Below are 15,588 nucleotides of genomic sequence, written 5' to 3'. Positions count from 1 at the left end.
ATCATCTTTCTCTTACCTTTGTCTTTATATATCTATGTAATTTTTTTTTTTATTATCCCGTTTAGCCACCGCAACTTTAGCAGAAGGTTTAAGGCCTCGTTTAACACGTCAAAACACCTGGAGGGAATTTTTTTTTTTTTTTTGCGTTTTCATTTCACATATAGCTTGGCGTTTGAAAACGATGTTGTTCTCATGTTGGGCCACTAGTGGGAGTTGCTCTTTGTTCTTTTGTAATGAAAGCTGCACACGCATGTAGCTACAGCTACGCATGTAGCTACAGACGACTATTCGCGGCGAATATAATTAAAAGTACCAAGTCCGACGGACAACATTTTCACGAAAACACTTTTACCAACACTCGGCCGGCTTTAAAAAGTGATTCGGGTGGAGATTCGGGTGATTTCAAATATATATATAAAAAATATATATATATAAAAAAACAAAACAGATTAAATTGAACTGACTTGAAGCTTAAGTTATGACATAAAGCTCAACTAAGGAGCGTATATTTTAAAAAAAAGAAGAAGAAGCAATTTTCCATCTTTTGTGACCAAATTACAGATGTGCAGAGACGTTTAACTTTAATCCCGCCGTTACGCCACCGTTAGCGTCGTAGCCTTGTTTTATCGGTCGGTGTCGTAAGAGGAGAGACGCTTGTCTGCTTGTTGTGGAAACATGAAGCCAGTTTTTTCCCACAAAGCCTTTCTAAAGCCGCGGATTAGTTTAGAAACGTGCTCAAGGTTTCAGAGGCGTGAGAATAAGACCGATGTGGCGCGTCGTCTTCAGCACAAACTGCTTTTTTTTGTTTTTTTTAACCGACCCGTCGGGACGGTGTCGTCCCAGAGAGACGCCTTTATTACTGTGAGTTAAATATTTGTAAAAAAAATTCACAGACTGAGGATGAAGAGTGACGTATTGTTCACACGTAAAGACAAAGTTCCTTTGAAAAGAGTAACAGATCATTGGTTTCAAATCACAGCTGGGGAAAGAAAAGAAAAAAAAATATATATATATACTGTATATATATGTGTGTGTGTGTGTGTGTGTGTGTGTATATATATGTATATATGTGTTAGTATTAGCTATCTATCTATCTACCTATCTAGCTATTAAAGTTAATATTAGCTATCTCGTTTTATTTCTCATATATTTGTATATATGATTTCTCTCTCTCTCTCTATCTATATAGATATGAGAAATAGCAAATATCAACTTTAATTGCTATATATATAGATAGCTATATCTCTATATATATATAGCTATTTAAGTTACTAGCTATTTCTCATGTTATTTCTCATATATGTATATATGATTTCTCTATCTATCTATCTATCTATCTATATATATATATGAGAAATAGCAAATATTAACTTTAATTGCTGTACATATATAGATATGGAGATAGATTTATCTATATATAGCGATTTAAGTTATTAGCTATTTCTCATGATATTTCTCAGATAGATAGATAGATAGATAGATAGATAGATAGATAGATAGATAGATAGATAGATAGATAGATAGATAGATAGATAGATAGATAGATAGATAGATAGATAGATAGATAGATAGATAGATAGATAGATAGATAGATAGATAGATAGATAGATAGATAGATATGAGAAATAAAATGAAAGAGAGCTAATATAAACTTTAATAGCTATATATAGATAGATAGATAGATAGATAAATATATACCTAATACTAACACATTATATATAAACACACACATATATATGAATACAAATAAATAAAAGTTAATGAATATAGTAAATTAATACGAGGTATTGAGCAATACTAATAGTGAGAGCGTCTGTGATGAAGCGTCGTCACACTGAACTTAAAGCAGCTCAGAGGAGACGTGATGACAACTACACACTGTTTACACCCTTTATATATATATATATATAGACACAAAACTACTGGTCTTCAGCCAAACTGCCACCATCGAGGCGCCACGCCCCCTTTTTTTTTTTTTGTGGAAATACTTCAAATCCACACATTATTCTGATTCCTTAAGAGAGAAAAATAAAAAATAAAAGCACAATAGAAGGTGACAAAGGAGACCATAACCCTTTGATCTCAGACTGGATGTGGTTCCCACCTCTCCTTGCTGAGCGCCATGCGTGGGGGGTCCAGGTTAGGGTTCTCCATGGACTCCATTTGCGGGCAGCGCAGGAAGTAGTAGAGGGTGTGGAGGGCGTCGGGCGACCAGGACACGGGCTGCTGGGGGCGGGCGTGGCGGGCGGGGCTCAGCCCCGGGCGCACGGCGCTCAGCCGCTGCATGTGGTGCATGGCGCGGGACACCAGGTCGCCTGGAACACAAGAGAGTTCGGGGGAGGGGGGTGGGGGGGAGGGGGGTTAATGGCCACGTAAACAAAGCCAGGCGGCCATCTTTAATCACAGCGGGAGATAAGAGACGCCGATGGTTTAATGGGCCTGGGGAGACGGCGTGAGGCTCATGCCGAGTGGGACGCCGGGTTTAAATCGCGGTCACGTTTACGTTTCCCGTTTCCCAGAAAAAAAAAGAAAAAAAAAAGTTCCGCGTTTTAGCAGCGTCCATGTTTGAAAACGACGTCTGCTGTGACAGAAACGGTGAAAATGAGGTCGCTCATTTACTGAAACTGACGATTTTACATTGTGTGCAAAACATTTCTATGCTTCTCTCTGTTTTCACAAATGTGGACCTGAAGCCTTTTCGAAAACTTGTTTTTGTCCCGTTTGCACAGAGGCCGAGTTGGAGCGTTTTCAAAAAGTTGCATTTTTCTACGTTTGCACAAGAGACGGAGTTGGAATATTTTCAAAAAGTTTTGTTTTCTTCCATTTCCACAGAGACACCCTTGGAGCGTCTTCGAAAAGTTGCATTTTTCTACGTTTGCACAAGAGACGGAGTTGGAATGTTTTCGAAAATGTGCATTTTCCTCCGTTTCCACGGAGACGCACCTGCAGCGTTTTCGAAAGGCTTCGCATTTCCACGGAGTTGGCACGTTTTCTAAAAGTTGTGTTTTCCCTCGGATATGGACTTGGAGCCTTTTCGAAAACTTATCTTGTCCAGTTTTCAAAAAGTTGAATTTTTCTACATTTTCACAGAAACAGAATTAGAATGTTTTCTAAAAGTTGTGTTTTCCCTCCGATATGGACTTGGAGCCTTTTCTAAAACTTATTTTGTCCCATTTCCGCAGAGACTGAGTTGGAACGTTTGTCGGAAAGCTGCTTTTTTTTTTTTTTTGAAAAGTTGCATTTTCCTGTTGCCACGGAGTCGGAGCATTTTTGTGTCAAATCTACATAATAATCCTTCAAATCAATGATTCTGAAAAAAAAAAAAAGTGTAGTCGACGAAGACGGGAGGGGGCGGAGCCAGGCTGTGAGAAGGCGGTAAGCCAGGCTCAACTTGGGATCATGTAACACTCATTTAGCATAATTACCCCCCCGGGTTAATTTCTAACCAGATTACCGTGAGTGTGTGTGAGTGTGTGTGTGTGTTTCAATATGGAGGGGGTTGGATTTGGACAATCCTACCCCAAAAAAAAAAAACAGACGCCACTTAAAGCTGAAGGGGCTCCTTTGTGTTTAACCAGCAGCAGCAGTCCTCTCCAGGAGGTCTACCAGGAATTCCTGCCCCAGAACGGTGAGGCCGTCTCTGGGCTTTCCAGCCCTCGTTGTGCCCCGGAGCTCCAGAGGTCCAAAACTATTATTAAATTATTACATTTTACATTATTACATTTTACATTATTGACTGAAGTGTGACGCAAATCCCAGGAAATGAAAAAAAGAAATACACGATACCGTCCGTCCGACTGTGCAACTTTTTGAAAACGCTCTATTTCCGTGAAAATGGACGTTAATGCAACTTTTCAAAAGCGCCCTTGGAAAATGCATCTTTTTGAAAACGGTCCACGTCTGTGGAAATGCAGGGAAACAAAACTTTTCAAAACAAAATCCTCAGTTTTCGTGGAAACAGAGGAAATGCACCTTTTTGAAAGCAGTCAATCTCTGTGCAAATGGGGGGAAAATGCAACTTTTTCAAAAAATTTCTTTATCCATAGAAACAGGAAAACCCACCTTTTTGAAAACAGTCCATTTCCGTGAAAACAGAGCAAAGCGCAACTTTTGAAAAATGCTCCGGCCACTTCTCTCTCTGGAAATGGGAGCCAAATGCAACTTTTTGAAAATGCTGCTACTGCATAAGTACACTGCGAGCGCAGTACATGGATTTGAAAGACGGATAAATAACAACAGTCTTGCGTTGTTCTCATTGTTTTTGTAATAAAAACGCAAAAAACCACTGCGCCAACTAGTGGCCCTGCAGGCGAATGACGTCGTTTTCAGCATTCCTATGGAAAACGGACATCGTTTTCAAAATGTAGCCTTGTAAATGCGGGAACTTTTTTCTGAAACGAAAACACAAACGATGCGCCATTGGGCCTTTGCTACGAAGATCAACTAGCATTAGCATTAGCGTTAAACCTCGTTTTTAATTTGGGTCGACTGGACGCTCGGTACAGATGCTAGTGTGTGTGTGTGTGTGTGTGTGTGTGTGTGTGTGTGCGTGTGTGTGTGTGTGTGTGTGTGTGTGTGTGTGTGTGTGTGTTGCCAGCTCCGTCCGGCCACACAAAGAGACCACTGAGAGTGGAAGTGAGAGAAGGAGTGTGTATAGACTCTCTTAATGCCTTGCTAACGGCCCGCGGCGTTATGAACGTGGCCTTGTGCCGCCGGGACAAACGGCGGAGTGTTACGCCATCCCGCCAACCCCACTGAACCGCACCCCCGCTGCTCCATACTTCCTGACCGCCGACCATCCAGACACGTTTTGAAAATGATGTCCATTTACACGGAAACGGCGGAAACGCTAAAAACGACGTTTTGTTAACCCTAACCTAAATTTGACCCTCTAAACATGCTCGAATGCTCACCAAATTTGGCACGCTCGTGAAGACTGGCAAAAAATTTAAGAAAATGTAAAAATCAAACCCCAGAGTTCCAAAACGTGCTCTCTAGCGCCACCTAGAAACACCAAAACGGCCACCACTACCCGTAGGAATGTCGTAGGGAGATCAAACCAAAACTCCTCTGTTCGTCTCTTCAAGACCTAAAAATCACGCACTGACACCTGTAACCGAAATCCAACAGGAAGTTGAGAATTTGTGAAAGGTGTTGCGTCATGTGACCTACACAGATGCATTAATGTCGGGAGTCAAATTCTGACCAAGGCTGGTTTTCAATGTCATTTTTGCCAATCGAGTGTTTTTTAGATCAGCCTCTGTCAAGTTTTCATTTTTATACTTCACACTTAAAAAAAAAAATCACACGGCGGGCCGACAATGTCACGACAAGTTCAGCTCAGGCAGCCGTCCGAAGGAGACGACGTCCGAGACTCGCCGAGGTCAAGACCGTCTTGCTTGCGGGAGAGCATCGGCGAGCGTCGGTGACTCACTGAGCTCGGAGATGCTGCCCACGCAGGTCGCCAGCAGCGACTGCTCCAGCGTCCGCAGCTCCAGCTGGGCGTACGCGTCCTCCCGGCTGTCCGCCGACGTCTGCTGGTTCTCCGTGTACGGGCTGAAGTGGGCCGGCAGCGACAGGACGCCTGCGGATAGAAGGGACCAGGTGAGGCTAGAGCTACACTCGGTAGAGCGCAGACCTCCGGAAAAACTTTTTTTGTCGTCGTTATTTTTTTTGGCGGAACCGAGTTTGTGTCACCAGCTCGTCAGGTAGCAACATCACTGTGCGAAACACTGAGCAGGGAGCGTCTCCATGGCAACAGACACTGATCTTCTTTGATCTCAAAGAAGATTAGTTCGGGTTGATAGTTCAATAGATATATATATAGAAATAGATATAGATATATATCTATATCTATATAGATATGGAGATAGATATATAGAGATAGATATATGGATAGCTAGATATATATAGATATAGATATAGATATGGAGATAGATATATAGAGATAGGGATAGATATATAGATATAGATATGGAGATAGATATATACAGATAAGGATAGATATATATATAAATATGGAGATAGATATATAGAGATGGAGATAATTAGATATATATATAGAGAGAGATAGATATGGAGATAGATATATAGAGATCGGGATAGATATATAGAGATACTGTAGGTATATGGATAACTATATATAGATATAGAGATAGATATATAGATAGAGATAATTAGAGCTAGCGATATATATAGATATAGATATAGATATATATATATAGAGATAGATAATTAGAGCTAGATATATAGATATAGATATAGAGATAATTAGAGATAGATAGATATATATAGAGACAGATAATAAAACAATTAAAACCCAAGTACAGACATAAAGGAAATATTCAACAGAAAACAGTGTACAATAATGTAAAAATACATTGCATACATGAAAACCAATAAATAAATAAATACACGCAACCGACCACATAACCGCGTGGGTCAAGCTTCTGTTGGCGAAGTAAACGATCCCACTAAAGGAAGCTCTTCCTCAAGTCCCCAAACTGTTGCTGGTGGTGTTTAGTTAATCCCGGTGACACGTGACCCTCGCCGCCGAGGGCAAACAAACACAGAGGCAACGCGAGGCCTGGCCTCAACACGCGTCTGTGAAAATAAAGTCAACCCTCGGCGACGTCGGGTCAAACTAAACAAATTGCAGGCGTCTGGAGCAGCAGGACGGAGGGGAAGTCCCCGTTTAGTTTGGTTTCACGTGCGGCACAATTTCAGCTTGACTGGGTAAAATAGTGCCGTTAAATAAACTTCAAATGGAACTTTTCCCTGTACGTGATTAAAATGTATACATTTGCATTTGTGACGAATACACTGACTGGAAATTTGACTTGATTTGATTTGGAATGAAGGAATAATTAAAATTAGATTAAACAATGGAAAAGAAAAATACATAATTAATTCCAATTTCAATACAGTACACATTTAACGCCTTCGAAATTTCATTTGATTCATAAAAACTTTAAAAAAAAAAAAAAATATATATATATATATATATATATATATATAAATATACATTTTCACAAATCCAAACAATCCAATGTTTTCTTGTTAATATGTAGCAGCCGCATTGATTTGTTTTGGCATTTTCAATTCTGAAAAGTCTCACATCTACAAAGCAACGTTTTAAAAACAATGTAGTTTTCGTGTTGGGCCACTAGTGGGCGCTGTTGATTTTCAAAATGAAACCACACACACACACACACACATACACACACATAGCAGAGAACAAAACGCCCCAAACACTAACAATGTCTGTACATTCTCGTGGACAGACGACGACGTCGGATATGTAAATATGGCGACTGTCAAAATAAAAGCACCAACTACCTCCCGGGTGAATACGGACTGGGAGTCGTTATTGTGCAGAAGAACCATTGAGATAAGTTTCTCACTGAGACAGACTCCAGAACCACTTAAAAAACTTCCTGTTTTCCTTGTGAAGGTAATGGGGCACCACCAGAACCAGAACCAAAACCAGAACCAGAACCAGAACCAGAACCAGACAACCTGCAACCCTGAAAAACAAAAGCTACTTTCACTATCACGGCTCTGGCTGGAGTCAGAGGAGGAGAACTGTGGTATTTCCTCTCCGGGGACCGAGCCGGTACATCTATTTCTGACAAACCGGATCTGCAAGAGTTCCCGGGAAACGTTCCTGCTCAAACGACAACCCAAAAGGGGGCGTCGTTCTTTCTCAGCTCGTCTTCAATCCACAGCCAATCACAGAGCAGGTAAAAGACCCGACATGTAAGCCTCGTCCACACACTGACTCCTGAAACGCCAGAGAGGAAGCCGGGGGGGAATAAGTGAGGGGGAGAAACGGAAAGAAAGAAAGAGCATCACTGCAGGTTTGTGATTTATTTAAAAAAAAAAAAAAAAAGCTGCATCATGTCAAACTCCCCCGATCCTCCCGAAAGAGGAATTAGACGGCGAGCGTCCCTCAAATGACATTCCCATGTGCGTCCGGCTCTCGTTGGATCGGAGGCGGATTTTGAAAGGAAAATGGAAAAGTTACAAAAACAACAAAGGGGAACTCGTAAATTTTTCAAAACGACTGAATCCAAGAATGCAGGGCAGCGTCGGATCGATTCGGCGAGGAGAGAGTTTATTTGTCTCGGCCAGGTTCACACAGAGATCAAAGCCGGCGGGAGGAGGCGGAGCTTCTCTCCCGAAATAACCGACGACGAAAAGGAGTGGAGGGTTGAACGCGTCGTAACGTCGAGATGAAGAGAATCTGACTGAACAGGCGACGGTAGAATTCACACGTTATTGTCTTTCTGGGGTTTTATTTTCTCTTTGCGACGTGAAAAATAATTCAACTCATGATATAATACTCAAACTTTTTTTCTTTTTTCAATATACATTTTATACAGAAAATATAAATGTGTTCAGCAGTCGGTTGATTTGGCTTTTGTTAATGTTTCCGCTCAGCGTTTCCCAATAAATCACAAAAAGAGCCGCTGAACCCAAGTGAAGAAGAAGAAAAGAAGAAAAAGGGAAAAAAAAGGAAAAGAAGAAAAAGAGGAAAAAGATAAAGAAGAAAGGAAAAAAAGATAAAAGAAAAAAGAAAGATGAAAAAGAAAAAGAAAAAAGAAGAAAAAGAAAATAAAGAAGAAAAAGATGAAAAAGAAAAAGAAGAAAAAAGAAGAAGTACAATGATTTTTTTTAAATGACTATTTGCAGAGAATCTACACGCAGCAAATAACCATACATTTTAGAAAACTAAATGGACAAGTATAAATAAAATGATAGAAGAAGAAGAAGATAAATATACATAAGCTTCAGCATTCACATCTGAATTTTCACACCAGTTGTTTCCATGACTTTTGTTGACGATTCCACTTCACCGCTTCCAAACAAAATAAAAGTGACATAACGACAAGAGCGACGGCGCCAAAAAGCCAAAAGAGCACGACATCATCTGTGGATAAAAGATGACGTAATCGCCCCGTCTCTCCTCAGGAGCGTAGACCTATATAACTCAGAGTCGTATAGAAGTCTATGAGCAGGAGTCTAGTTCAAAAATGTCTACGTGCGCCGTGTCTTTCTAATGTGTTTTTGGTGAGTCACAGCGCCCCTACAGGCCTGGCGGAGGTACTACACGCCCTGGAGTCGTGTTCATAGTGACGTGTGGACAATTTGTTTTTCTTTTTTGAATGCCAGGGAGATAAAAGATGGATTCTCTCTCTCTCTCTCTCTCTCTCATACTATGTGCTGACTCCCAGTTCCAACACAATGGGAACAGCAGAGCGCAACTGCCACGGATAATAACAAAACAAAAAAAGGACGTCACACAAACAAAGTGCAGGCAAGCTTCAACACATCAGCGCCGGAGCACAAACATTCCGCCGCATTCGGCTTGGTTCCCGTCGGCTCCTCTTTAAAGTGTGATTTCAGGTATTTCTGGTGTTTCGTAACGGGAGCTCTGCTCTCCACTGCACGTTCATCATCCCGGTGGACGACACTGAGCAACACCTGCCCTGGATCACGCTTTCATTTAAAAAAAAGAAAAGAAAAGAAACATAATTTATCGCGATGGCCTCACAATGGACGGAGCTCTCACTTTACAGTGTTGGAATTCTCCTCTGTCTTGTTCACCCCCCCGCCCCCCAACCCCCCCGAAAGAATCCCTCCAGGGGTAGTTAAAGCAGTGCAACACACTCCATTGTTCAGGGACGAGGTTTATCGAGCAAATTCCAAGATTTAAGGTGGATTCGCGTCGTTTCCTTATGTTTTTGGGGGTTCGTTTCCACGGCAACCGTGCCACTATAAAAAAAAAAAAAAAAAAACGACTCCCGGCTGGAGTGCTCTCGTGTCGTCCATCGACCACGGAAGAACAACCCCTCATCCCTGTTTCCATAGAGACGGAGCATTTTCGAAATTTTTTTGACATTTTCAAAAAGTTGCGTGGTCAAAACAAACAGTTGTTCCTTTGCACAGTCGCAAATAAACCTGCTTGCTCATGTGGATTTGTTGGGCTTTTCTACATTCTCTTTTAAAAGCACAAGACTGTTGTATATATATATATATATATATATATATATATATATATATATATATATAAAAAAGTTTTTTAATTAAAAAAAAAAAAAGTTCACACGTGTTGAGTTTGATGATGTGTTTCGAAAATGATCCTTTTCAAAACACATGGCAAACCTGTAAATTTAATAAAAGTTCAGCATTTTCAACATAAAAAAAACCAATGTGTTTTGCAAAGAAAAAAAAAATGTGTTCTGCATGTGAGAGCTCAAAACTTCCAAACACTTTTCTTTCTTTCAACCACACATCTGGCATATTTTAAAAAAAAAACAAAAAAAACAAAGAAAAGACTTACAGGCCATGCCACAACTGGCCAGTGAAACTTATTTCACTTAATTTTCCTCTGGTGAAAAACGTGTGAACGTGGCGTGTTTCAACCATTGGGCGTGTGTGCGTGAGTGTGTGTGTGTGTGCGTGTGAGTGTGTTCCAGAGAGTTCAGGTTCAGACTCAATGAGCATGTTGTCCAAACTGACTGGTTCTCTGTTCTGAGACCAGAGGAAGGGAAAGAAAAAAGAAAAAAAAAGAAAAGCTGATCACACAGACAGGAATGGGAGCAATTAGTGCAAACACACACACACACACACACACACTTTGTGCCTCCTCTACCCATAGTGTAATTTGCTGCGACGTGAATAAAAGGCCAGTTTGTTCCTAATAGCGGAGGTCGAACCGTTTCCCTTTAAAGTGGGAGAATCAAACTGCTCCTTTCAGATCCGTCCACCTATGAGAGCAGAGACACTGGCGATTGTTGCTCAAACTCAAACCGCTCATAACTTTTTTCTTTTCTTCTCATGGGCCGATCTCGTTTTGCACAAGTGACCTCAATCATCAACAGTAAAAAGTGGATGCAATTGTGGGAGAGCAGTTTAGAGGGCTAGAGGTCAGCGTGGCTGGGTTATTAAAGAGGATGTGCAATAATAACGGTCATCCTGTCATTACAGGGGCGAAAAAAAAAAAACAGTCCCTGGATACAATATCGGGGGATTTCCATGCTGCAGCGCTTTACAATGAGCCAGAAAGAAAATGATCAGACGGCTCCTTTAATGACGAGAACGATAACGGTCGTTCCAATATCTGGGTCGTGAATTCTGCCGTCATAATGACAAGTTTATGTTCATTTATGAGGTTGTGGTTTGGAGCTGCACTGTAATGAACTGAGAAGTGTTTGACAGCAGTTTCCCGTACGTGATATTAAAAAAAAAAAAAAAAAAAACACCTCTCAAATTGCTTGAATCTACACGAAATCCAAACATGGGTAACTTGGTAAAAAGTTGAATTTCCTTTCTGACACTGTCACTAGAAACGTCACTTTTAACTTTTACCTCCCGCAAAAAAAAAAAAAAAAGAAATTCAAGTGTGATTATGTTTTATCAATAGGAGCTGACTTCCTGTTTCCGTTTCAGAAACAAAATTAAACCGGTAAAATATAACCTTTAAATTCAAACTGTAAAATTACGACAGAAAATGACTACAATCGCAACATCAAGCCAGTTTTAAAGGTCCCACATTACATAGTTTGTTTGTTTTTAAACAATTTCACAGAGGCGTCAAAGATCCAACAACACTGAATTCAAAGTGTATTTCCTCAAATCCAGGTTTGGTCCCCAATGTCACTCAGTCTAAAAGTCCCTCTGCTGAGAACAGGCGGTTTCTGTGTCTGTACCTTTAAATGCTCATGAGTCGTGTCTGTTTTCCAGTCGCGACGAGAGGAAAAAAATACAAAAAAAATGGTGCCTGCTCCTGATCTTAGAAGGCAACAGAGCTCGTCCACCTGTGGGAGGATCAAAGGGAGTCTCCACGGCCAGACGGAGCGGTTATTTCCCCACGTGATGTCATCAAGGGAACGTCTCTGATTCACCTGCATGAGCTCACATGATGACAAGACTTTGTCCACTTCTGGGTTACAGAGACATAAATCAACGAGGGAACTATCGTGGAGTGAATTTTGCACAATGTAGGACCTTTAATGACGGCGCACGACACAAACTCAACCCGACAGCAGCGGTTTGAGGCTAGCTTGATAGCGCCAAGGTTCGGAGGTTCTCTTATGTATTTCAATGTTGTCTCTTCACATCTTGACAATTTGCTCGGTAGCTTGGAGGCTCCTCGTCCCCGTTACGTTCCGACACCCCCGCTTTTAGTTTGAAAGGCGAGATAAGGACGTTGAACCGCTTCCACCTGAGAAGCGCCGACTCGACCCAGGGCGACTCGTCTCGGACGCCCCGCACAATGAACAATGGAGAAAAGTGAACTCGCAACCCAGAGGGGAGGGTCGGAACTCCGCGTTTCACAGCTGCAGTGATTCAGTGACGGATGATGTGTGTGGGTGTTCTCTTTCCTTTTCTTTTCTTTTTTTTTTTTAACACAGCTGATAAGGTCGCTTCCTGTTTTAGCCCCAGCTGAGCGCCCACCCCTGACCTCTGACCCCTGACAGCACGGGGCCATCGGCGGTGTTGGTGGGATATTGACCAGACCCCCTCTTCACTTGTCTTTCACAATCTGTGATTTATACACCTCTGACAGGAGCGTGTGTGTGTGTGTGTGTGTGTGTGTGTGTGTGTGTGTGTGTGTGTGTGTGTGTGTGTGTGTGCGTGTGTGTGCAAAGGAGTCCTCTTACGTTTTTTGATGCGTTTTACACGGGGAATGATCGGCGCACAAATATTCCACTTTGGTCAAAACACAGATTTCTCAGCTCATGAATGCTTCTCTGTCCGCCACTTCACACACACAGAGTTTGTACTTTCGAAAAAACACGCGTCTCTGTTTAAAACCAACGGTTATTTTTAGCCAAAACACTAATATTAGACGACTCCCGTGTTTCTAAATGCTCCTCTGTCCGACTTGAAATCCTGCTCAGATAAAGATCGTGAGGAGGGTTTTGCCAGAGTAAAGAAGGACACGGGGATATTTTAACCCCCGCGCCGAAACACTGGCGCTAGTATCGAGCGGCGGCGTCAATCATCAGGCTAGCGAGAGGCGCCACTCCGGCCAAAGCGGCAGAAAAACACATTTTATTTATTTATTTTTTTGACAAGTTTGGCAAGAGTAGCAGAGATGATATATCAGTGAATAAACCGTTTCTGAATAAATCCCGAAAAAAACTGCGGAAAAAAAAGAGTCCAATACAAAGCAGATGAAAGAGGACGTCAAAGGAGATCAGCGTCTGTTGCCATGGAGACACTTCCCACCGAGGTAGCATTGTATGAGCAAACATCTAGCATGCCAGTGACGCTAACTCGGTTCCCGCAAACAAATGTGGCGTCGGCGAAATTTTTACGCGCTCTACCGAGTGTAGCTCTAGTTTTCTCGGGCAATTGTTTGTCTTGAGTGAAAAATATCAACATTCTACTTCACGTACACAAAGAGGGGTCTAGATTCAGGGGTTATTTGTGGCGCGGTCTCACCGGGACGGCCCACAGCAGAGGAAACTGTTGTGACGGAACTCAAGACGTGTTTGAAACCACGGCGTTAATCCCGCTAATTTCCCAGTGTCGACAGACATAACGCTCCGTCATCGCGATCACTTACGGCTTTCGATTAATCATGCTTGTTGAATTGGAAAAAAGACGTGTGTGCGTGTGTGTGTGTGTGTGTGTGTGTGTGTGTGTGTGTGTGTGTCTGTGTTACGGAATCAGTGTGTAAAGTTCAACGTGTGGAAAACAGGTGTTTTGGAGCCTCAAAGTGTGGAAAACATCAGGTCACGTCTGTGAGTGAAGGATCGCATCTGGCATGACCACCAGGGGTGTGTGTGTGTGTGTGTGTGTGTGTGTGTGTGTGTGTGTGTGTGTGTGTGTGTGTGTGTGTGTGTGTGTGTGTGTGAGAGAACCGCTCAGTGAAAGACAGGAGCTCAGGAGCGATACACACCCAACGACCGCAGCGTTCAAGACACTATTGCTATTGTGCGACTGTCCTCTCTCAGGTCCTCACGCGGGGGAAGAACCAAAACGGACCTCCTGGACCCGGGGCGGCGCTTTTGACTTTGAAGCCGCCGGACTCTCTGATCCGCCTTAATGAAAGGAGGGAGGCTGTTAGAAGGAGGAGAGGCAGGTGGCGGACGAGTCCGTCCCGCCGTTCACACGCTCCCGCGGCGGCAGACTAAACAAAATGACGACCGACGGACCAGTGACGAGCCCGGGGGGGGGAAGGTTTCACACGAGGAACTAGAGCTACGCTCGGTAGAGCGCAGAACTTTCACCAACGCCACACATTCCCTTTGGAACGAGTTAGCGTCGCTAGCGTGATAGCCGTTAGCTCATATCGATGAGAACTAAGTAGGTCGGGTGGCTGTGTCGATGTGTGAAGCGTCTCCATGGCAACAGACGCCGATCTCCTTTGGTCTCCTCCATGAGGTGCCTCTCTCATCCGCAGTTTTTTTGGGATTACTTCGGAAGCGGTTTAGCCGCTAACGTCCGCTTTAACAGTCTGTGTATCTATGAGCCAGTCGTTTGTCATTTCCATGTCAGGAAATGGGAAAACAACCCGATTTTCTTTTCCCCCCCTGATTTGATGTTGGTTGATGAAACAAAACAAACAAACAAACGGCTCATCTTCCGTTTTTCATTTGGAAATTAGAAATCGAAGAATGAGTCTTTATCCGAATTCCTGCTATGTGTTGACTGAACAAAAGTCGGGAAATAAAATATATATAAATATATATATTCAAGCTCGTTTTGCTGGAAAACCTGGAAGTGGAGCGTCTGATGGCGCTTCTGTCGTATACATTAGTTTTCCAAAATCCCCACTTTGATCTTTCAAATAGAATCTTTTCAGTGACTTGTTTACATGTGAAATATCCCCATTTTTGTAAACGAGCCCTTAAATCGACCTGAATTATGCCCATTGAGAATTATTTATTCATTTTTCTTTCCTCAGCCTTGGTCTTGGTCACCGTGATTTACATTTATCTACATTTCAAGTTCAGTAAACGAGTAAATATAAACAATATGTTATCTTGTTTTCACTGTGGAGCAACAATTTTAAACGTAGCAATTTCTAGACAGCACCAACAACGCAATAATGTGACGATATTAGATGTAATAAAGTCATTTTCCATTGAGGCTGTCCTTCGATTGAGGCAAATATTTGAGATGAAACATGCGGTGTTGACAAACCAAACCCAAACATCTGGAGCTGCGTCCCTGAAGGTCTCGGTATTTGAGATAATCTGGTGAAACCGCAAAACCCTGAGCAGAATGAACTGAATGTAACACAGGGAGATAACGTGACGTATCGCAGCAGCAGGAGGACTGGAGGTATGTGGGACGAGGCCGCGGAGTGACGACGTCCATCGGCTCAATGCGTTTGGTTTTACAGCTGTTTTCCCCTCAATGGATCCAAATTTAAACTTTGGTTTTGACTGGATTGTAATTAATATAATGTTCTCCGTAATATATTTAATCTAAAGTGTCAGCCGACCTGCTGGGGAAACTCTGTGGTGACTGTCAGCTGGGATTTGTTGCCGACACCCAACCCCCCCCAAAATGGTGTGGGGGGGGGGGTTGGTGCTGGCGATTTTTTGTGGCGATGGAGGACGAGGC

At 42.4% G+C, this 15,588-nt stretch overlaps 1 protein-coding gene across 1 annotated transcript in view; it reads right to left on the bottom strand.

The window, feature by feature from the left end:
• The window catches only part of abtb2b (ankyrin repeat and BTB (POZ) domain containing 2b), a 52,996-nt gene that overhangs the window by 15,659 nt on the left and 21,749 nt on the right, over positions 1–15,588 (bottom strand). Inside the window, exons 2-3 of the mRNA XM_080504692.1 lie at positions 5,435–5,584; positions 2,105–2,315 (exon numbers count right to left, since the gene is read on the bottom strand). Of these exons, the coding sequence (XP_080360818.1) occupies positions 2,105–2,315; positions 5,435–5,584 (361 nt within the window). The remainder of the gene's footprint in view (positions 1–2,104; positions 2,316–5,434; positions 5,585–15,588) is intronic.

Source organism: Blennius ocellaris (assembly GCF_963422515.1).
Source record: "Blennius ocellaris genome assembly, chromosome: 11".
In the NCBI taxonomy this organism is placed as follows: Eukaryota; Metazoa; Chordata; class Actinopteri; order Blenniiformes; family Blenniidae; genus Blennius; species Blennius ocellaris.
The sequence above is the reverse complement of the archived record's forward strand: the minus strand, read 5'-3'. Positions and strand labels throughout refer to the sequence as shown.